The following is a 24,023-nucleotide window of genomic DNA, read 5'->3' on the forward strand; positions in this document are numbered from 1 at the left end:
AATACGTTTTTAGTTAATCCTTGTAATATCCATGTACAGTATTATTTATCTAACTTTACAGACTACAGAACAGAAAAAGTAGAAACTTTTTCAGTGTCACACAGCTAGTAAAAGCCAGAAGCTTTTTCTGATTTAAATTAATTTAAAGGTCCTGAGTATAGACCAAAAAAAAAAAAACCCCACTATTCATACACAATGTATATGTAAATATCCACAATTATAAATGATTTAGTCTTATTAAATCTAGTCTTATATTACTAGTATTCTGCCATTTCTGTACAGTGGCAAACGCCCTTATTTACACATGCCATCAATTTTCTTTCAGCAATACTAGTGATATTAGTAATAATAAATTCATTAACCTAAAGTTACATTTTTTAACTTTGTTTCCTGAATTCAGACAAAATTGATTCATTTACGTAAAACTTGAACCCCTTAGCAACTATTTAAGAAATGCTTAGATATTTTATAAATCTATTTTAAAAAGTCCCTATGAACTCTTCACGCATAGAAAAAACACATACTGGCTTTTTCTCTCCTCTCCCAGGCAGCCGAGTTAATCCTAATTCAAATCATAATGAAGTTAAAGAAGTTCTAGGTTTCAAAGTGTTACAAGAGAACCAGGGGCAGGTCAGATGGTAGTTCAAAATCGTAGCTGCCTTGGATCCAAGTTACACTGAATTTAGCAAACTAACACAGTATTTCTTGTTTCTCTCAGCCTTCTGGTCCACAGCTTTCAGTGCCTATCCTGTCAAAAAGTAAAATTAATGGCATCTAACCTAAATACCTCACACATAAATGAGGCTTGAACTAAAGTAATAATATATTCTGTTTCTGAAGGAAAATATATAACTTTAAAGTTCCTCATGGGCATATCTTATGCTGGTTTACTTATACAATTATTTTCTAAAATTTATTGCATGAAGTCTTTAGATGCAGTTGAGGCTTTGGCTTTGATTTTTTGAAACAAAGACAAAATAGAAGGACACCTTTACCTTCTTTCATAACCCACACACCACCGTGGGCTGGTGCAGCGCTGTTTCCAGATCTTGATGGTGTGCGTGAATGCTTGGACACACGGCTGTCGTAGTCCCACCACAGTCAGCTGCTCTTCTTCACAAACATTTGGCCTTAAAAAAAAAAAAAAAGAATAGTAATGCAATAAAAATAGATTACATCTTTATGTTTTATTCATGAATCATTTGTTCCTTCATTTTCCACAAAAAGCTTGTGGTGACTTACATAAAGTGAGAAAGAAAAATACAGGCGAAGTAGAAAAAAAAATAAAACAGACTCAAGAAAAAGAAAAATCAGAATAGATTTTAAAAAACAAGGAGAAATTTAAAAGACAAATGTGAAAGTCCTAAGTTCCCATGTACTTGAGAAAAACTGAGCTGAAAATTAAGTTCTAAGCTCTTTGGTAGCCAAAATGTATAAAGAAACACAACTCTAGGATTCTCAATATCCATGAAGAAAAAGACAGGATGATTCAACAAAAGGAGTTAAATTTTTCCTGGAAATTATTCTTGAGCACTATTTTCCATCGGCATGCTTAGTTAATTCAGTCTCACCCATAACATTGGGTTGGCCAAAAAGTCAGGTTTTACTATAAGATGGTAGGTGAAAAACCCGTGACACTTTTGGCCAACCCAATACTTCTTTAAATGCAAATACTTTTCAACCAGCACAATTATATCAACATTTCCTTACAGAAAACTTATACAAACATACAAGATTTCAGACATATTATCTTTAATTTTTAAATGTCTGGGGATAGATAAAACTCAGGGCTTCCTAAGTGGCACTAGTGGTAAAGAACCCTCCTGCCAATGCAGGAGACATAAGAGACGCGGGTTCAATTCCTGGGTCAGTAAGATCCCCTGGAGGAGGGCTTGGCAACCCACTCCAGTATTCTTGCCTGGAGAATCCCATGGACAGAGGAGCCTGGAGGGCTACAGTCCATGGGGTCACAAAGAGTCCGACATGACAGAAGTGACTCAGCACAGCACATAGATAACACTCATCACCTAGAGTGCCAGAATTAAATTCTTTTGGAATTTGAGGAATGCTTCACTTAGTGATGAATGATTTACTAGTCCATAACAATTGCTTGGCTTTTGAAAACAATACTAATTATAACAGCCATCTGACCAAACACTCATACTTCTCCCGCACTCAAATCACCTGTATGTCATACATGAACCTTCCGAGGGTCAGGCTTTGATGTTCTTTTTTATGAGTCACGAAACTCATAGTCTAGCCAACTCTCCATACTCATAATCTGCTGAAAATAGAAATGGTTCCTGATTCAGGACTCCAGTCTGTGTCTCTAAACAGCTCTGTGAACCTGTCTAGTGATAACACTGATAACAACACCTAATATGCTGCCTGCGCTAAAATCAGTTACCTCACCCTCCACAGCTGCAGTCCCTTTTTGTGATCACTTCATTCCGGGGCTCTGACTAAATCTCACCTTCTGGTTTCACTTACAGTCCAATTCTCACTTCCAGATATACTTTTGAAAGGTGATTTTGGGGGACTGTTAACATTACCTAAATGAAATAAAACTTGTGTCGAACGTTATTTATGAGTTTGTATAGCACATCTTAGTGCTTTAGGTAAATACTGTAATAAAACAATAAATGTAAAAACTACACATCAATGAGGCATCCATAAAATCCTCAAGAATTGGGCAGTGGGACTAAAGAAAACCTTAGCTTTTAAAAATGCCATGTTAGGCCTTCCCTGGTGGCTCAGTGGTAAAGAATCTGTCTGCCAACACAGTAGACATGCATCCGATCCCTTGTCTAGGAAGATCCCATATACCGTGGAGCAACTAAACCCAAGCACCACAACTATTGAGCCCATGCTCGAGCCTGGGAACTGCAACTATTGAGGCCATGTGCTGCAATTACTGAAGCCCAAGTGCCTTATAGCACGTGCTCCAAAACAAGAGGAGTCACCGCAATAAATCCACCCACCACAACTAAAGTGTAGCTCTCGCTCGCCACACCTACAGAAGAAAGCCTGCCCACCAAGGAATACCCAGAACAATCAGAAATAAGTAAATAAAGAAATCATTTTGAATGTCATCTTAGATTGTCCTATATCTTCACCTTTACATGGACTTATGTCTTTGAGGGGAGCAGACTAGCCCTGTTAGAATGAGTTCATCAATTACTTAATCTGTCCATAATTTGAAATTTTACACCTCATACAGTCTTGAACTCTATTTTATAACCTATCTTTTAAATCTATTATTCCATTCATCCAGCCCCCGACCCATCTAGTCATTCATCCATTCAACAAACACTGCAGCCTACATGAGCCAGAAGCATTGCCCTACCCCAACCTCCCCCCTTCCACCACCCAACCCCCACCGCCCACCACCAAGGATTTCAGTATAAGTAGTTCCTTTGGAAAGTGAAGAAAACACCAGTGAGGAAGTGATGAAATGAGACAAGGAAGGAGAGTTAGCCAAGAAAAAAAGATATATTGTCAAGCCAGGCAACACTAGCTGCTGAGCTCCCCAAAGCAGGAAGGAGCCTGGGTATTCATACACTAATTCCTATCACATTACCTAAATGAAATTCCTATCACATTACCTAAATGAGAGCTACATCTTCTCCAGCATTTCAGGCAGAAGCCCAGGTAGGCAGAGTCTGCTTCCAGAAGCCAAAGTCTTCAGACACAGAAATGCAAATACTGGCATTGGAGGCATGGTACGTGTGCAGTGACAAGGGCGCTGCGCAGACACTTTCAGCTGCAGGCGGTACGAATGAAAGAAAGTCCACGGCCCCTCTGCACTGCCCATCTAAGTAGAAAGGAGAGTAAATAAAAACCCTTAAAAAATACAAACGGTGGACTGCTAAGATGGAAACAATCAGGGGACTGAAAAAGAGAAGGGAATTCTTACCAAGATTCATTGATTAGTAAAGGCCTCACTGAAGAGGTGACACCGTGGCCTGAAAGGGTGAAGAGACACCAGGATAACCAGGGGATGCCATTCAGGCAGAAAGAAGGAGAATGAACTGTGACTCTAAAAGGAGGAAACACTTGGCCTCCAGAGATCTGAAAGGAGGCCAAATTGACTCAGCTGATGAGATGTTCAGTAGGGCAAATGAGGCCTTTCAGGCTGAGGGGTTCTGATTTTATTCTCAGGGCACTGGAAGCCACAGAGAGTTTTTAGAATTTTGATTTTTGGTCTCTTTTTTACTACAGACAGGATCTGGAGATGGATCTGTGATTCTCTCTGACACCCAAGTCCCCTCCTTGATAATGATTTAGGTTATATCTGCTCTTGGGCACTACAAGTAACAAGTCAGCCCAATCCAGCAAAAGACCCACAAGTCCCAGTAATCTACCAAACCTTCCTTGAGGTTTTCCTGATTCCCACAAAGAAGCCCTCAAGGAAACTCTGTACCTTCAGAAGACCCAAACCTAGCAGCACCAGTGAATAAGAAAAGGCACAGCACAAACTTTATGCATCACAAAGAAAATGTATTAGTCTAAAGTTTCTAGAAAATTACATGTAATTCAGGTTGTCACCAAATAACCTCTCTAACATCATAAGAAACATCAGTGTGACTTCAGAACTTCACGTTATATATAGTTTCACATGTCACAGCTAGAGAGCAACATACCTTTGGTTGAGATGAAATTTTATTTTAGGTTAACTCATAGTACAGAATGTTTGGTAAAGCAACATCATTTCCTGATGCCCCTAGATGTGATTAAATAAAATCAGTCACTTGGGACTTTCCTGGTGGAGCAGTGGATAAGAATTCTCCTGCCAGTACAGGGGACACGGGTTCGATCCCTGGTCTTGGAAGATTCCACATGCCATGGAGCAACTAAGCCCAAAAGTCACAACTTCTAAGCCTGTGTGCTGCAACTTCTGAAGCCCAAGAGCATAGAGCCTGCGGTCTGCAGCAAAAGAAGCCGCCTCCATGAGAAGCCCTTGCACTGCAATGACAAACTGCCCTCACTTGCTGCAATTAGAGAAAGTCCTCACAGCAACGAAGACCTCCTAGTGCAACAAAATAAATAAACAAATAACCACTTTAAAAAAAATCAGTCACTTGGTTATCCTGCAGGTGTTCTGAGTATATTTCAATTTGAAAAAATTATGCTCCTTTCTTAAGGACAAAAGTCATAAACGCTAACAGTATAGAAGCCTGAACAATGAACAAATACAGAAAGTTAAGTTTGTCCCTAAACATGCTATCAGATGTAACCACTGCTAGTAAAATGACAGATTCCTATCCAATTCTTTCTGGGAGCATACAAACATATTTTCGTATAAATGGAATCATAATCTACTATTTTTTTAATTATGTAAAAAATATTTTTAACTTAGCAAATAACATGGTATGAATATTTTTCCTTTTTGAAATTTGTAGCATTACTTTAACCCTTTTTTTGTAGAGTATGAACTTAGAATAATATAGGAGAATTAATTCAGCCAACATCCTATTAATAGATATACAGTTGTTTCTAATAGTTTGTGACTATAAACAACTCTGATGTCAGTTGCCCTATAGAAACAACTGAATTAAAGATTAATCTTTTTCTTATATCTCCCTATGAAATATGTGTTTTTCTCGGAGTTGTTTCAGTTCAGGATTTTTTTAGCCTCTCCTGTGTTTTCAGTTCAGTTCAGTCACTCAGTCATGTCCGACTCTTTGCAACCCCATGGACTGCAGAACACCAGGCTTCCCTGTCCATCACCAACTCCCAGAGCTTACTCAAACTCATGTTCATTGCATCGGTGATGCCATACAACCATCTCATCCTCTGTCATCCCCTTTTCCTCCCAACTTCAATCTTTCCCAGCATCAGGGTTTTTTCCAATGAGTCAATTCTTTGCATCAGATGGCCAAAGTACTGGAGTTTCAGTTTCAGCATCAGTCCTTCCAATGAATATTTAGAACTGATTTCCTTTAAGATTGACTATGGATCTCCTTGCAGTCCAAGGGACTCTCAAGAGTCTTCTCCAACACCACAGTTCAATAGCATCATTCTTTGGTGCTTAGCTTTCCTTACAGTCCACCTCTCTTCCTCAAATAGCAGTTATCAGTGCTCGACTGCATTTTAAGCATGAAGCACTACAAGCTGATTGGCAGTTCTGTGTGATAGAAAGGGCTTACAATTGGTGAGCTCACTGTTAGGTGATTAGGGGTGAACCTAATGGATGTCCCTATATGGAAATCTGATTTTTAAGGGCCATTCCATTTTTCAGAAAAGTAGCTCCAATTTCCTGCCCACGCAAGCAGACAGCCTATGGCTGCTGCTTCAGGAACAGAAAGCAGAAGGGAACCCTGCTGCTCTTACCCCATCTCCACCCTTGGGCAGTATGAGTCTGCACCCCTAGTGAACCTTCTCTGCTTTGTCTTCTTCACTGGAGAGATTCCAATCTCTCCCTTTCTCTCTCTTTCCCTACTGTGTGGGAGTAGAGCATGGTATTTATCCAGCTCTACAGTTTGGAGAAAGGAACCTGGGAATTCCATCAGGTCTGCCAGACTGAATTTACATTCAGTCTTTCAAACAACTCTCTGCCTCCATCCGCACACATCATCCCACTGCTTACCTCCACTCTAAATGCTTAATGCTGAACCTCTCCGGATTCCCTGTGAAAGGACCAACAACCTGTCAGAATGGCATAAAGATTACATCAAAGTAAAAATACCTGACCTACAGGTCCAGAAAGAAATCTTTCCTGAACTTCCATCTGACTAAAGCTGAGATATACCAGAATCGCCTGCCCCAAGTACCCCTCCCAACCTCCTCACCACCACTCCAGGGAAGTCTCCAGTCAGGAGGTCAACTGATCTTGGGCAGTGGGACATTTCAAAGCCAATCTGTATAAACAAACTTCATCAGAACCCTCCATCCTTTGAAGCCCTGCTGCTGCTAAGTCGCTTCAGTCGTGTCCGACTCTGTGTGACCCCATAGACAGCAGCCCACCAGGCTCCTCTGTCCCTGGGATTCTCCAGGCAAGAATACTAGAGTGGGCTGCCATTTCCTTCTCCATCTGAAGCCCTAAACTGCCTTAATAAGCTAGTATGCAAACGCTTACTAGTATGTATCCCAAGTTCTTCAAGGAGCTACTCCCTATAGTGTACTCTTGCATACAGGAGTAATGAATTTTTCTCCTGCTAATCTTCTAGGAGATTAATGTTCAAAGCCCAGATGATAAAGGAAAAGATTTTCCTCCCAACAGTTTTGCAACAAGGACTGAATGGTTAGAAATCCTTGGTCACTTTGGATTCTGCAGTTGAACTCTGGGGAGCTAAAGTGACAAGAGCTTCTCATCTTTTTAGAAAGGAATTTTCCAAATTTAGATTCACAGGAGAAAATGTTTTGGTTAGGATTACTCTTGTTCTTTTGCTTTCCATGTGGCTCAGCTAGTAAAGAATCCACCTGCAATGCAGAAGATGCAGGTACAATCCCTGGGTTGGGAAGATCCCCTGGAGAAGGAAATGGAATACTGGAAACCCATTTCAGTATTTTTGCCTGGGAAATCCCATGGACAGAGAAGCCTAGAGGGCCACAGTCCATGGGGTCACAACAGAGCCAGACACAACCGAGAGTGCACGCACATGGGTGCATGCACACAGACACACACACAGATTTGTTCTCTGGGTATTGTGACTCTTGGTTTGGATCTTCCAATGGTCTTTTGTCACTGCCTTTTTTGTTGTTGTCTTAAAGTGTGGGGCTTCCCAGGTGATGCTAGTGGTAAAGAATCTGCCTGACGATGCAGGAGACATAAGAGAAGCTGGTTCGATCCCCGGGTTGGGAAGATCCCCTGGAGAAGGACATGGCAATCCACTCCAGTATTCTTGCCTGGAGAATCCCATGGACAGAGGAGCCTGGCAGGCTACAGTCCATAGCATCACAAAGAGTCGGACATGACTGAAGCAATTTAGCACGCACACATGCACGTCTTAAAGTGTTGCTTGTCCTAAGAAGGACAGTCATAGCAAAGAACACAGATAAAGGTTCCATTAGCCTGTTTGAGCCACCCTCATAGACTGGTGAGTTTGCAGTTCTCACTGGACCAGTATCTGCTTGGACAAATTTACTGTGGGTCACCAATAAAACCAGATAAGTCTTTCCTTCTGTCTCAATTTTGTGTCCTAAGAGGTTGACTTGGAACCAAAGAGAGAACTGAGACACGAGGTACATTAGCAAAACTTCTGCCAATCACTGCTGACTCTCAGGGAGGTTGTCTAAGCCTAAATCTTTAAGGGTCTCAACTCATAAGGACCCTTGTCACCTCCTTGCCAATGCCTTCATAGCACTGAGACTTCCCATCTCTGTATCACCATCTGGCATCACAGAGTTGAAAGTCTGTGTTAGATGGGCCTCACTTTTGTGGGAGGACTGGGACTAAACATTCTTAGCACCAGTGGCAACTTGGTTTCCTTCATTTCCTCTGGTTGAGAGTTATCTTGAATTATAGATGATGCATCTCTTGTGCCCTCTTCAAAGACACCTATTGTGTTCACATATGAATGTGCCTAAGCCACAAAAGAGCTTCTTGCTTGGGGTCACATTTGGGATAGGTATACCTATGTGGATCCTAACTGTCAATAGCCAGATGATGGACTTTTTCTGAAAACCTTTTATATTTAAAGAATTTTTAGAGGGTTTTCTTTCTAAGCAAATGTCCTATTACTACCTATAGAAGATGAAATGGAAAAAACACAAAAAGCATCAGAGCTAGTCTAAAATACCCGATAAACAAAATTAAAGGGCAGAAGTCACTCAAACTAATTTTGGCCCCTTTCCCCTCTTCTTCCCTGGTGGCTCAGATGGTAAAGCATCTGTCTGCAATGCTGGAGACCCAGGTTAGATCCCTGGGTCAGGAAGATCTCCTGGAGAAGGAAATGGCCACCCACTCCAGTACATTTGCCTGGAAAATCCCATGGACAGAGGAGCCTAGTAGGCTACAGTCCATGGGGTCCCAAAGAGTCAGACATGACTGAGCAACTTTACTTTACTTTACTTACTTCCCCCGCTCAGGGATTCTTAAGGAACTCAAGGAATCTCAAAAACAACAGTCTGAAGCTGAAAGTGGGAGGAAAGGGAGCCAATTGGAAACAGACTGGTTATTTTATCCACTTAGAAGAATCTGGAAATACCCACACAACTTCTTGATATCTCCTCAATCCTTTGTCCAAATTCTAGTCTACAACCTCCATGAGATTATATTGTAGATCAAGGCAAAAAAAAAAAAAAAACTTAAAAATCTTGTCTCTAAATATCAGTAGAAAGATTCTGCTCTCATATTGAGCAGTTAACAATTGGTCCCATCTGCCAGAAATGTAATTAGAATAAAACATAAAGTGGGTCAAAGACAAGAACCCAACTCTTGTCTAAATTAGTGCATTTTGCATGGCTGTACCATGCCTGAGTCACAGCTAAAATTTTAGAATGAAAGCCATAAGATCTCGATTTGCATCTGTTTATATAGTTATACTTGTTTTATGTTATGTACAGGTGATATTATCCTACCTCTGGATGATATTATCAATCTATAAAATCCCTTAAAAGAGTTCTATTATAACTGACTTAGAGCAAAATAAGCTCTCTTGTAAGTAAAATATTTCTAAAACTCCCAGAAGTATAAAGACTATCCCAAATATTTGTCAAATTCATGTGATTTGGATAAATCTTTGGTAAATAAGATTGGTATATTATTATTATCAGTTTAATAAAAATGAGTTTGTCTTCTGAGTTATCAGCATTAACTATAATATAAGCATGAATTTTATCTTACCACATTTACTAGTCAAGTAAGCTAATATTATACCTACTAGGAGAGGCTTCCCAGGTGGCACTACTGGTAAAGAACCTGTCTGCCAATGCAGGAGATGTAAGAAATATCCGGAAGATCCCCCAGAGGAGGGCATGGCAACCCACTCCAGTATTCTTGCCTGGAGAATCCCATGGATGAAGAAGAACAGTTGGCTATGATCCATAGGGTCTCAAAGAGTTGGACATGATTGAAATGACTTTAGCTTTAAGTATCTACTAGATATGTAAAATTATAAGTATAATGAATTTCATTTTAATCAAATTGAGTCAATATTTTGAAATTTTATTATAATAATGATTTATAACATGTATACTTAAAAATAATTTCTAAAATCTTTTTGCTTTATAGCCTTAAAGTTATAAGTAACAGATATTTATTAAATAGACAAATCAATTCTAAATAAGATAAAATGCTGACACATTCATTTTTAGCATCAGATAAATTCTATGTAATTTTGCCTTTTTATTTTCACAGGCCTCTTAAAGAAGCTTAAGATATGAACCTATAAACATAACCTTTTACCATACTGAGAAATTACACTATAAAGAAGCAGACAGATTTAAAATTGTGAGATGGTATATTCATAAATTTTACTAATCTGCTACAAAATGCTGGTATATGACAGACAATTCAAAACTGTCTACTTCCTAGATGTCTTCATAAAAGAAAGTCTTCTATATTAGTTAGTTCATTCTGTCATAACAAAAGTCCACAAAGTGGGTATCTTAAAAGGCAGACATCTGTTTTGTTGCAGTTTTGGAGGCTAGAAATCCAAGATCAAGGTCCCAGCAAGGTTAGTTTCTCGTAAAAACCCTCATCCTTGCTTAGACAGCTGCCTTATTCCAATGTCCTTACACAGACTTTCCCCTGTATACACAGAGAGAAGACTTTGGTGTCTCTTCCTCTTCTTGTAAGGACACTAGTTCTATCAGATTAGGGCCCCACCCTTATATCCTAGGGGCTTCCCTTGTGGCTAAAATGGTAAAGAACCTGCCTGCAATGCGGGAAACCCCTGGATAGAGAAGATCCCCTGGAGAAGGGAATGGCAATCTACTCCAGCATTCTTGTCTAGAGAATTCCATGGACAAAGGAGCCTGGCCGGCCACAGGCCATGGGGTCACAAAAAGTCAGACACGACTGAGCAGCTAACACACTACACTTATAACCTCATTTAACCTTAGTAACTTCTCTAAAAATCCTATCTTCAGATACACTCACATTGGGAGTTAGAACTTCAACACGTGAATTTGAGTGCATAACAGTTACTAATTCAATCTACAGCAGTTGCTAGTAATGAAAATAAAGTTTAATAAAAATATGAATAGAAATAATAGAGAAAAGGAAAGCAACTTTCTATGAAAAGTATGCAAGGAACGTAAGCCACATTATTGTCAAAAAGGAGAGTAATATTGTCCTAAAAGTAAGATGACCAGTTGTTCCACAACCATAAAGAAGAAAAGAATAGGACAAAACCTGAACAGTACAGAAAGTTGTACAAGGTTTGTAGAAAAGGAACTTTATGTTGAATGGTCAAATCTGCCTACAGCTGAACGGGTTTACTTATACATTTCTAATATGAGATTTATTATTAACAGTACCTGAATGCAAAACAAGAGCTTGGTTTTTTTCTCTCTAATAAAACCAGACTCTAGTTTTTGTATTGAGCTACTGGTCTGCTCTTAATAAGGAATTGTACAAAGTTTTTCTTGATTCTTTAAGTACCCTTTTTTACCTAGAAAACAAAGATTCTGTGTCTTTTCAGAATAATTTCCTATATTGTCTTCATTGTATTCCTGACTGCTTAAAAGAACCAAGTCTTTTCACTATCGAAAGAGCTAAGCTTTATCTTATAATCATGTAACTTCCTATCATTATTTTTACAATCTTTCTTTGTCACTTTGTTGAATAGGTTAAGTATTGCTAAACAGTGCCCTATGATCCTATTATTAATCAAGTGTTCAAACCTTTTGACATTTTTTAATTTGGATATTTTACTTTCTTAAAATCAACTCCTAAATAAAATCTTGATCTTGAACTGACTTTGAAATGTCCCAGAGGGACCCAGATAATATCAAAGGGTTTGCTCTTCCACCTTGTAAAAAGAGAGACGTTAAAAATTAATTAGGTATGTTGAATTGCATGAAAAGTATTGTCAAATAAGAGACACTTAACCTTCCTTAGGTTATATTTGTATAAGCAAATAGTATTAATATAAGTATTCAGAAACTGTATGAATTTCCTAGAGATTTATCAGTGCCCTCACTGCCCATGATATGTCCTAGTAATATTTAGCCAGATATTAGAAAACAACAGTAAATGTTATCAATTTCCAGTTTTTATTTTAAAATATTGTATGTCGAGGAAACAACCAAGTTTCTCTGCCAACTGCATTAATTTTATAATGAATTCTCAACAGATCTTTTTAACCTCAGCTATTTTAAATCCTTTTCAGACATAGTTATTGTTTTGCTTTGATGCTTTCCTGAAAGCTCTTGCAATCAGCTATAGGCTAGAGTGTTTAACAAAAAGAATTTTCTTAAAGACTCATGAAAAGGACTATGCCAGGTATCCTGGGATTCAGGCTTTAATGGTTTTGCTTAAATAACTACGAGATCATACCACTGAACTAAGTCACAATTTCTAGAACTCTAGTGGAAAAGTTGATAAATTCATAAAACTGCTAATCCAAGATCAAGCACAAGAATTACATAGGACTAAATAAACTCAGCAATACGTGAACCGTGAACTTCCAGGTGTTCAAGCTGGTTTTAAAAAAGGCAGAGGAACCAGCCAACATCTGCTGGATCATCAAAAAAGCAAAAGAGTTCCAGAAAAACATCTATTTCTGCTTATTTACTATGCCAAAGCCTTTGACTGTGTGGATCACAATAAACTGTGGAAAATTCTGAAAGAGATGTGAATACCAGACCACCTGACCTGCCTCTTGAGAAACCTGTATGCAGGTCAGGAAGCAACAGCTAGAACTGGATATGGAACAACAGACTGGTTCCAAATAGGAAAAGGAGTACGTCAAGGCTGTATACTGTCACCCTGCTTATTTAACTTATATGCAGAGTACATCATGAGAAACGCTGGGCTGGAGGAAGCACAAGCTGGAATCAAGACTTCCGGGAGAAATATCAATAACCTCAGATATGCAGATGACACCACCCTTATGGCAGAAAGTGAAGAAGAACTAAAGAACCTCTCAATGAAAGTGAAAGAGGAGAGTGAAAAAGTTGGCTTAAAGCTTAACATTCAGAAAACTAAGATCATGGCATCCAGTCCCATCACTTCATGGCAAATAGATGGGGAAACAGTGGAAACTGTGGCTGACTTTACTTTTCTGGGCTCCAAAATCACTGCAGATGGTGATTGCAGCCATGAAATTAAAAGACACTTACTTCTTGGAAGGAAAGTTATGACCAACCTAGACAGCATATTAAAAAGCAGAGCATTACTTTGCCAACAAAGGTCCATCTAGTCAAGGCTATGGTTTTTCCAGTAGTCATGTATGGATGTGAGAGTTGGACTATAAAGAAAGCTGAGGGCCGAGGAATTGATGCTTTTGAACTGTGGCGTTGGAGAAGACTCTTAAGAGTCCCTTGGACTGCAAGGAGATCCAACCAGTCCATCCTAAAGGAGATCAACATCAGACTGATGTTGAAGTTGAAACTCCAATACTTTGGCCACTTGATGCGAAGAGCTGACTCATTGGAAAAGACCCTGATGCTGGGAAAGACTGAGGGCAGTAGGAGAAGGAGACGACAGAGGATGAGATGGTTGGATGGCATCACTGACGCAATGGACATGAGTTTGGGTGGACTCTGGGAGTTGGTGATGGACAGGGAGGCCTGGCGTGCTGCAGTTCATGAGGTTGCAAAGAGTTGGACACGACTGAGCAACTGAACTGAACTGAACTGAAATGAACTCAGAAAGGATGATTATAGCTTTTGTTTGGAATATTTCTTCTGGATTTAAAGAACATCCTTCTCTTCTCTCTTAAGCCAACTATACCTTACAAATTTTTAAATTATACTTTTGTAAACAAAAATGAAACATTTATCTTTTTCTCTCTGTCTGATCCTTCCAGACTTTAGATACTCTCATTAGGTATTCTCAGTTTCATGGCAATATAGTTACTTGCACAAATTTGATAAGAATCTGTCCTCCTTGTAACAAAACATAATTGGAAACACGGGTTATAAAATCAAGACTTTGACTAGAATTTCACATTTTAAAAAGATTCATAGAGTCACATATGTCCAGACAGTCTGTATTAATAAGTCTGACTTTATGGAACCAAAGTTTGAAAGCCCTGTTGGAAAAACTGGCCTGTCACCTGGCTTAGAGTATTCCCAGCCATACAGGTAAATCAGGAAGTTCACTTCCTCACAGGCCTTGGAATTACAGGGACCTTGAGAACAGATGAATTCACTCATGTATATAATGCAAATGAAGTCTAGTGACAAGTTTCTGTCTTGGTTTCCTAGCCTTGAGAGACTTTTAAAGCCCAATGTAAGATTCCTTATAAAAGTTCCAGCAAAGTAAATTCTAAAAAGGCCTATGTGGTCAATTACCATTCTTGGAGCACTTATGTAATTAATCTGGCCAAATGTAATAAGATCAGACTCATTTTGTAACCAAGATTAATCTTACTTTTATCATTTCTGATTGAGATTATTATAGAGAAAAATTTTATGTTTCAATGGAAAGCTATAACCCACCCTTGTATGTTATATTATAGTTATATATTATAGTTGTATGATATTATAGTCCTGTTGGTTGTCTTTGAAGTTTTACTATTGGTCAACTGGACTGGATCCTGCTAACTTGGACATTCTTTCGATCCTTTCCAAATTCTGGATTCTTCTAGTTCCCTTTAATGTCTAACTATACCTCTCCTAGTTAACGTTTCCAGTTTTTCTCCCATCCTCCTGACTGGAAACTGAGAAATAAGGACCTCCCCTAGTGGCTTTGCTGGTAAAGAATCTGCCTGCAATGCAGGAGACCACCTGCGATATAGGAGACTGCCTGCAATACAGGAGATTGTCTGCAATGCAGGAGACCCAGGTTTGATCCCTGGGTTGGGAAGATCCCCTGGAGAAGGAAATGGAAACCCACTTCACTATTTTTGCCTGGGTAACCCCATGGACAGAGGAGCCTGGCAGGCTACAGTTCATGGGGTCACAAAAGAATTGGACTTGACTTTGTGACTAAATCACCACCAACCACCACCAAAGCCTGACTAACCCAGACAATTCTAGAAAGCTGTGCTCTTCCCACAGGATCCAAAGAAGCCCTGTGAATCGAAGCTGAATGATGTGACATAAACTTCAAAGGACCCATCACTACAACAGATCATGTATGGGCAACCTTTGTGCCTGGAGCTCTGCTGTAGGGACTGCTCAGGAAGTTCACCAAATCACTTTCATTCTTTCATGCTCTGCTTCAAGAAATAACAATGACTGTCACACTGCCATCTATGCCATCACCAAAGACATTCAAGCTTCAAGCCAGGAAATCCGTCGGATTGCCATTGACATCCTCCCTCCACTACCTAAAAGTACTTCAAACCTAATATTTATATTCTTATTGACTAGCTGCCTCATAGACTCAGAAACTGGATTTATAGTTTGTTTTAGATATCATCTTTGATTTTCTTTCTTTTTCTCATTGTAATCTATGCATTTCTCTCCTTCTACAAACCAGTAAATCCTAAAAGAAATCAACCCTGAATATTCATTGGGAAGGACTGATGCTGAAACTGAAGCTCCAATACTTTGTCCACCTGATATGAAAAGCCAGCTCTTTGGAAAAGCCCCTGATGCTGGAAAGTATTGAAGGCAAGAGGAGAAAGGGGCAACAGAGGATGAGACGGTTGGATGGCATCACTGACTCAATGGATATGAGTTTGAGCAAATTCAGATAGTGAAGGACAGGGAAGCCTAGTGTGCTGCAGCCCATGGGGTCAGAAGGAGCTGGACACAACTTAGTGACTGAACAACAAAAACAGATCTCTTACTTCATAACTTCTAACCTGAGTCTTCTCTCCTGAGCCATCAACCCAGCTTCTCTCCAAGAAGTTTCACAAGGGAGAAATGAAGCAATCAACAACCCACTGAAATGATGATAACAAAGATTACTTCAAAGTGAATGCATCTGAGCTACAGATGCAAAAAGTAATCTTATATGAGCTTTCCCTATCTGTCTAAAGCAAAGATTTAAAGAGACATCTGCCACAAACCCCACAGCCTGTACTCCTGGGTGATCAGGAATGCACCTAACCTTGGGCATCAGGACATTCCAAAAAACTTGTGCAAACCAATGTCATCAGAGCCTTACATCTTTGAAGCCTTAAGCCCCTCCTCCCCACTTATTAACCTCGTATATAAACCTTTACCCCTAGCTGTTCTGGGCTCTACTCCCTACAGAGGACTACTGCATGCATGAATAATGAACTCTTCTCCTGTTAATCTGTCTGTTGTCAATTAATTTGCAGGTCCCCAAACCTCCAAACCTAAGTTGATAGAGAATAGATTTTTTTCCCGCCTGATACATGGAAGAACTGACTACTGTTGATATCTAATTAAATCATACAGATGTCAAAGATTATCATCCAGCTGATGGTGATCCTTCAAAATCTATGAATATGAAAATATCTACCATTCTTCTGTAGTTGTGTTTAAAAGTTTTCTGTACACGTATTATACATATACTCAATAATATGCATTCTTTGTTAATAAGGACATGGATATGTACATATGTACACACACTATACACATTCAAGCTCGTGCATTTTATTGATGAAATCTCTATACTTAGTTAATACTTTTCTCTGCCTGGTTTTGGATCATGAAAGATGCATATTGAAATCTTTCATTAGTTACCTTGAACATTATTCTTCATAATTTTGACAGTTTAGTTCTTAAATTATTTTGAGGCTATGTTGTTAAGGGTTCACAAGTTGATGATGACAGTTGACCCTGAACAATATGCATGTTAGGAGCACCAACCCTACATGCAGTCAAAAATCCAAATAGCCCGCAACTCAGTATAGACAGTTCCTCTGCATCCCTGGATTCGACCAACCATATATTCTGCAACACCATAGTAGTTGTTCTTGAAAAAAATCTACATATAAATGGACCTGTGCAGTTCAAATCTGTGTTGTTCGGGTGTCAACTGTACTGGATATACTTAGTGTATTATTCCTTTTCATTTTACACTGTGGCTTCCCTGGTGGCTTAGATGGTAAAGAATCTGCTTACAATGAAGGAGACCTGGGTTTGATCTCTGGGTGGGGAAGACCCCCTGGAGAAGGGCATGGCAACCCATTCCAGTATTCTTGCCTGGAGAACACTCATGGACAGAGGAGCCTGGTGGGCTACAGTCCATGGGGTTGCAGAGTCGGAGAGGACTGAGCAACTAAGCATTGTGACTTCTAACCCATGATAATGTGTTTTTCATTGTTTTGTTTTACCTTAAAATCTGATTGCCTGATGTTAACATTTGCATACTAAATTTCATTTGGTTTGCATTTTTTAGGCATAACTTATTCTGTTACTTTATTTTAAAACATGCTATGCATTCTTTTACAAATTTAGCTGCCTTTAAAAAAACAATTTGTTAGTTTCTGTCTTTTAATAGGTACGGTAAATATAGTTAATATATTTTTATTACAAAGGTACTTATTTTTACTATTTTATTCTGTGACTTCTATATACCAGAAATTTGTATTTACTCTTTTCCTCTCTTGCTCTTATGGTTGTTGGATGGAAAATATTTTCTGTATTCTCTGTTCTCCACAATCTATGTGACCTAGTTCTAAATTATATTTCTACTATTTTAATAGTTTTCTTTACATTGGCTAAGTGCATTTTTGGAAGTAATTGGTGCTAAGGAGTCTTATGTAAATAACAGCCTGACTCTGGTCCATAGATGTGAGATCCAAAGCTGGGAGACTCTGCAAAGTATTTCAAAAAGTAGGGCTTGCAAGTACCAAGCTGCAGATATCCCACCCCATCACAATCCTTCACAAAGCTGGAAGGTCACTTTGATTTCATGCAAACAGACTGAGATGAGAGGGGGGGAAGAAGTCATCAGGCTTCATGTGGCTACTGAATCAAGTGAACACATACCCAGCAAAGAAGCTGTTTGGACATGTGGACCACTGGAAGGACCCAAAGGGAAATTATGTAGCCCCTCTCTGCAATGATTCTTGAAGACAGTCTGGGTTGAAGATGATTACTCTCTCCAAGAATACAGGGCACCTAAAATAGAGCATCCCAACTTCAGACAGAACCACACTAAATCCAAGTGTAACACCAGGCATCACCTTCATGACTGGCAGGAAATCAGCCCCCTTGATTCTTTCTCCCTAGCCTTCCTAAACCAGGAGACGGAGCTGTTGGAGGACAAGGGAAAAAAACAGCATGCCTTGGAGCCAGACCACAAGCAGCCTCTGCTCTTGCTGATTACTTCAAGTTCCCAGAGCTACAGTTCTAGTTTGTAATGGCAGAAAGAGGAAGACAGATTTTGAAGATTTGAGTTTTACACTGAGCTGGATTAAATTAACATTAATAAATGAAAGTAACTGGAAAACTTTGGAGTCTGCTAGTTACTTGTAAGGATGGGAAAGGAGGAAACAACATAATTGAAAGTAATAATTGGAAAAAAATAAAAACAGTCCCATATACCCCATATACCCCAGCACACTGCTGCTACTGCTAAGTCACTTCAGTCGTGTCCGACTCTGTGCGACCCCATAGACAGCAGCCCACCAGGCTCCCCCGTCCCTGGGATTCTCCAGGCAAGAACACTGGAGTGGGTTGCCATTTCCTTCTCCAATGCATGAAAGTGCAAAGTGAAAGTGAAAGTGAAGTCGCTCAGTCGTGTCCAACTCTTCGCGACCCCATGGACTGCAGCCTACCAGGCTCCGCCGTCCATGGGATTTTCCAGGCAAGAGTACTGGAGTGGGGTGCCCTTGCCTTCTCCGCCCAGCACACTGAGATGTCTTCAATACCAGTAGCCCTGGTTGAACTGTAGCTCCCCCCACCTGTCATCCTGGGCACTCAGTTGAGTCAGTTGTCTTATCCTGTTAGCCCAGAGTGACTGCCCCATGATATGGTTGGGCCTTCTAGAGACCCATAAACCAAGGACTGGCTCAAATCCTGGTCACGGGCTGATTTTGTCCTCCGAGGGCTAGACACACAGCCTCCAGGAAGTCAGCGTCCCCAGCAGCAGTTGGGAGGAGGGGACAGTCAGGAAGGGATGGCTCCTAATTTCATGTTGCTTTCTGATTCTGGCCTTGTAGCACTCTTACTCTCCTCCCCTTGTGGCTCAGCTGGCAAATAATCTGTCTGCAACGCGGGAGACCTGAGTCCAATCCCTGCGTTGGGAAGATCCCCTGGAGAAGGAAAAGGCTATCCACTCCAGTATTCTGGCCTGGAGAATTCCATGGACCATATAGTCCATGGGGTTGCAAAGAAGTCGGACACGACTGAGCCGCTTTCACTTTCACTTTACTTTCCTTCAACCCCTCCACTCCCTAAGCTCTCTCTATCTGCTTTTAGCCCTAGATATTAGAAAGCCCACACTGGACTTCAATTCACCACTGCTTGGCATTTCTGTTCCCTCTGGTCCACCTAGAGATCTAATATTAAATTTTCACGTTACATTTTTTATTATTATGTTTTTAAAATATTTTATCTAGCTTTGGTATATACTTTAAGCAGAGGGTGCTCAAAGTATGAACTTACAACATCGTATCAATCAGATCTGACGTATTTTTTATAAACTGAAATATGATCCCTGTTCTCCACATTCCACTAAAATATTATGCTTCCAATCTAGTTCCAAGGTGGACACAGACACAGAATTTAGTAAGTAGAACCTGAAAGAGTAAATGCATCACATTGCCTAAAAAGGGCCCCAGTACTCAAGATAATATAAATGAGTGAACACATATAAAGCATTTAAACAACTGTCTTTACTCTTTCATATTCTTACATTTTTATATTTACTCTTTTTCTCTTTCACTCACTCAAGTTTTTTGGATGGAAAATGCTTTCTATATTCTCTCTTCTCCACAATCTATTTATATTCATATAATGCATTTATATGCAGTTTCTCAGGTGGTGTTAGTAGTAAAGAACCTGCCTGCCAATGTAGGAGACATTAAGAGATGCAGGTTCAACCCTAAGGTCAGGAAGATCCCCTGGAGGAGGGCATGGCAACCCACTCCAGTATTCTCACCTGGAGAATCTCATGGGCACAGGTGCCTAGCTGGCTACAGTCCAAAGGGTCTCAAAGAGTTGGACAGGACTGAAGCCACTTAGCACAGCACATATGTAATTTTTAAGCTCATAAAATCTGAGGCTAGATTTAGGGAAAAAAAAAAACAATTTATATACTTGATCTTCAACTGCATTGCCAATTTGTAGTTCTGTGAAACAAATGAAAGTAGATAATGTGTAATTTTTTTTAAAAAATCAGAATCTAATATAACACTTTCTAATGAAAACACTAATTAAAATTCATAAAAGGCACCATGCTGCTACTGCTGCCATCTGACCCTCTATTCCCTCTGGGTATGGTTAAGCTTGTGCTCTCCAATATTATGACATAATTTGAGAACTTGTATCAACTTTCCTGTTCCTTAAGCTATTCATACAATGTTCTGGTCTCAACAAACAAAAGTGTGGTGACCTGAAGTGCATCATAAGGTATTAAGAAGTTACTGAGAAATCAAAAGGAGGAGTTAAAAATGAATCTATCATTATGTTCCAAAAGTGTATTACTATATGGCACTTTCCTCTTTGTTTTAATGTGCTATATCCCACCACGGCCACAAATTAATTTTCTCTGCTCCCTAAATGAATTACATGTAACTGTTTCTAAAAATGACTACAGACATGAAAGTCATTTTCACTTAATAACTATTAATCTCATATTTCTTGGTGTCACTTTAGTATGAAATGCAAAAGAAAATTATGCTAAACATTGCAAATTTATGGCAAACACCAGTCCTTGATTTATATTATTATAGATGGTTTATCACCAGAAGCAATCTAAACAAAACTCCATCAGATAGATGTTACAATTTGTATTTATTTCCCCCAGCACTAAATGGTTCTTCAATTTCAGAACTATCATTAATTTCTTATAAATGCAAATCTTTATTTCTTATTTTAATCTACAATGATTTCTTCGAGTCTTCAGAAGATTAACTTTTACATAAAATATTCAAATAGCAATTATAAACAATACTTTGCTTTCCCTGGGCAATCTATGAGCTATTAAGCATGAACTATTTAAAAGGAATGGGTGGTCAATATCAGTCAGGAATATAATGACCAGTAATTTCATCCTCCTTCCTTTTAAATGATCTCCTTACAACTCCAAATCTAGTCATTAAGGAAAACCTTGTCAATGGGCGTGACTATCTTTAAACTGTTTTGCTACCTCCTTAATCTTCTACTTTTACTCTATTTCCTTTCAAAATCTCTGCAAAGACCTAAGCCACCCTATTGACCTTAATAAAGAGAAAGCTGCAACTATATACTCCACTTATTTTTTTACTTCCATCTCAAAGCAGAAACACTTATAAATCTTCACCTGATGACACATCCTCAAGAGCAAAGAAGACAAGCAGTCCTGGCCACACTCCAGGACCACGTGTCCTCCTGCCAGTCCAGCCTCACCTGTACCTGGCCTGCCAAGCCCACTGCAGTAGCCAAATCTCCACTAAAATCAAATTATGGACTTCACTACAGCAAACTCTCCACCATTTAAAACTTCACTCTTTCTCCTCTAAAAATCAGAAGACAAAGCAATAGCATCTTGAGAATTCCAAGCTGACCAGCCTTAAGTTCTATTTATCAGGTCTATCCAGCTGACATCCTCCCTGGCCTAAGCCATTCATCATCACTGTTTTGTCTTCACTGCTAATCTCTTTAGCTTAAGATGGGATGTCCCTTATGAATATGCTATTGATTCTACATAGAAAAACACTGATTGATTTAGATTCTCTGTTTTCTTTATCTCTTAAAAAAAAAAATCTAGTGCAAACAGCAACCCAGTCCAATATTCTTGCCTGGACAAGAGGAGCCTACAGTCCATGGGGTCCAAAAGAGTTGGACATAGCGACTAAGCAACAACGAAGTGCTAATATATCTTCAGCATCAAGTCATAGATAGTGACATCAATACCTCAAAAATAATGGCAATCACACTGCTTTGAAGATACTGTGATGAAGAATTCATGAATTCACTCCACAAAATTTCCTTAAGCATCCACAATGTATTATCAATTGTGTCAGGGCCCTATAATACGGTCTGAAGTGAACTGTCCTTGAAACTAATGAAATTTAAACTTCAGGGTCCCTCACTAGCCTTAAATGCTACCAGCTCTGGAAGAAGTTAAACCAGTATTTTCATTTTGGCATAAGTTTTTGTAAAAGTTGAAAATATAAGATATATGTGTACTCTTTAAGAAGGCCTCCTGGATTTTATAAGTCTCAGGCTACATAAAAATTGAAATGTACCCCTGATATCCAAGGAAAAGTTACACAACTATTCCACAGGCTAAGTGTTACATGGGATATTCATTCGCTAACTGGAAAACACAAATGACACTGAAGTGTATCCAAATAAATCTCTGCTATAAAGCCTTACTTGAAAGAAGCAGGCTAAATTTAAATCACTTCTGCCTGTCATGTCTGGGTCAGATAAACTTCCTTTCAGGAACTTGGATGTCTTCTGTACAATCTTTTTTGAACAGGTTGAAAGAGTTCAGCCTTCTCCCATCAAAGATAATTGGTCTTACTATTCAACATCCTTTTGTTTATAACAATTAAATTAAGGTCATTCTTAGGGTACTAGAGCAATATATTACTTAGGCTGGAGATGTGGGATAGGAGGAAAAAGAAAAGACTGGTAATGACCTTTAATTTTAAATGATGCCACCTTTCTAAGGTCAAAAAGTCTAAGACAAAGATGAGCGAAGTTTCAGATAAAGGTTTTATAATAGATTTTTTCCACTAAAACACTGTTTCAATAAGTTATGAGGGAAGATACTGTCTCCCTTCCCAAAAATGCTTGAACACAGCAGATTTTCTGATCTTCCAAAGGATCATGACTATTTCAAAAAAGAACCCGATCTGCTATAGTTTTTTTTTCCCCCAATTATATTTTTAAAAAGTAATCATAGTTTAACACTGTAAGGGAATCTCCTAGATTAGAGATTCTCAACACATGGTCTCTGGACCAGCAGCAGCAATACCTGGGACTTGCTCAGTTCAGTTCCGTTCAGTTCTGTTGCTCAGTCAAGTCCAACTCTTTGTAACCCCATGGACTGCAGCATGCCAGGCTTCACTGTCCATCACCAACTCCTGGAGCTTGTGCAAACTCATGTCCATCGAGTCGGTGATGCCATCCAACCATCTTATCTTCTGTCATCCCCTTCTCGTCCTGCCTTCAATTTTCCCAGCATTAGGGTCTTTTCCAATGAGTCAGCTCTTTGCATATGGTGGCCAAAGTATTGAAGCTTTAGCATCAGTCCTTCCAATGAGTATTTAGAACTGATTTCCTTAAAGATTGGCTGGTTTGATCTCCCTGCAGTCCAAGGGACTCTCAAAAGTCTTCTCCAACACCACAGTTTAAAAGCATCAACTCTTCAGCACTCAGCTTTCTTCATAGTCCAACTATCACATCCATACATGACTACTGGAAAAACCATAGCTTTGACTAGATGAACCTTTGTTGGCAAAGTAATGTCTCTGCTTTTTAATATGCTGTCTAGGTCGGTCATAGCTTTCCTTCCAAGGAGCAAGCATTTTTTTAATTTCATGGCTGCAGTCACAATCTACAGTGATTTTGGAGCCCCCCAAAATAAAGTCTGTCACTGTTTCCACTGTTTCCCCATCTATTTGCCATGAAGTGATGGGACCAGATGCCATGATCTTAGTTTTCTGAATGTTGAGCTTTAAGCCAACTTTTCACTATATTCTTTCACTTTCATCAACAGGCTCTTTAGTTCTTCTTCACTTTCTGCCATAAGGGTGGTGTCATCTGCATATCTGAGGTTATTGATATTTCTCCCAGCAATCTTGATTCCAGTTTGTGCTTCATCCAGCCTGGCATTTTGCATGATGTACTCTGCATCCATGGCCCTCTTCTCCACATAATGAGTTAGA

At 39.3% G+C, this 24,023-nt stretch overlaps 1 protein-coding gene across 1 annotated transcript in view; it reads right to left on the reverse strand.

The window, feature by feature from the left end:
- LOC110151119 (EGF-like and EMI domain-containing protein 1) overlaps positions 1-24,023 on the reverse strand; it is a 525,391-nt gene that overhangs the window by 451,826 nt on the left and 49,542 nt on the right. The window contains exon 2 of the mRNA XM_070466463.1: positions 996-1,130. Within this exon, the coding sequence (XP_070322564.1) occupies positions 996-1,130 (135 nt within the window). The remainder of the gene's footprint in view (positions 1-995; positions 1,131-24,023) is intronic.

This window comes from Odocoileus virginianus, chromosome 4, assembly GCF_023699985.2.
Source record: "Odocoileus virginianus isolate 20LAN1187 ecotype Illinois chromosome 4, Ovbor_1.2, whole genome shotgun sequence".
Taxonomy (NCBI): domain Eukaryota; kingdom Metazoa; phylum Chordata; class Mammalia; order Artiodactyla; family Cervidae; genus Odocoileus; species Odocoileus virginianus.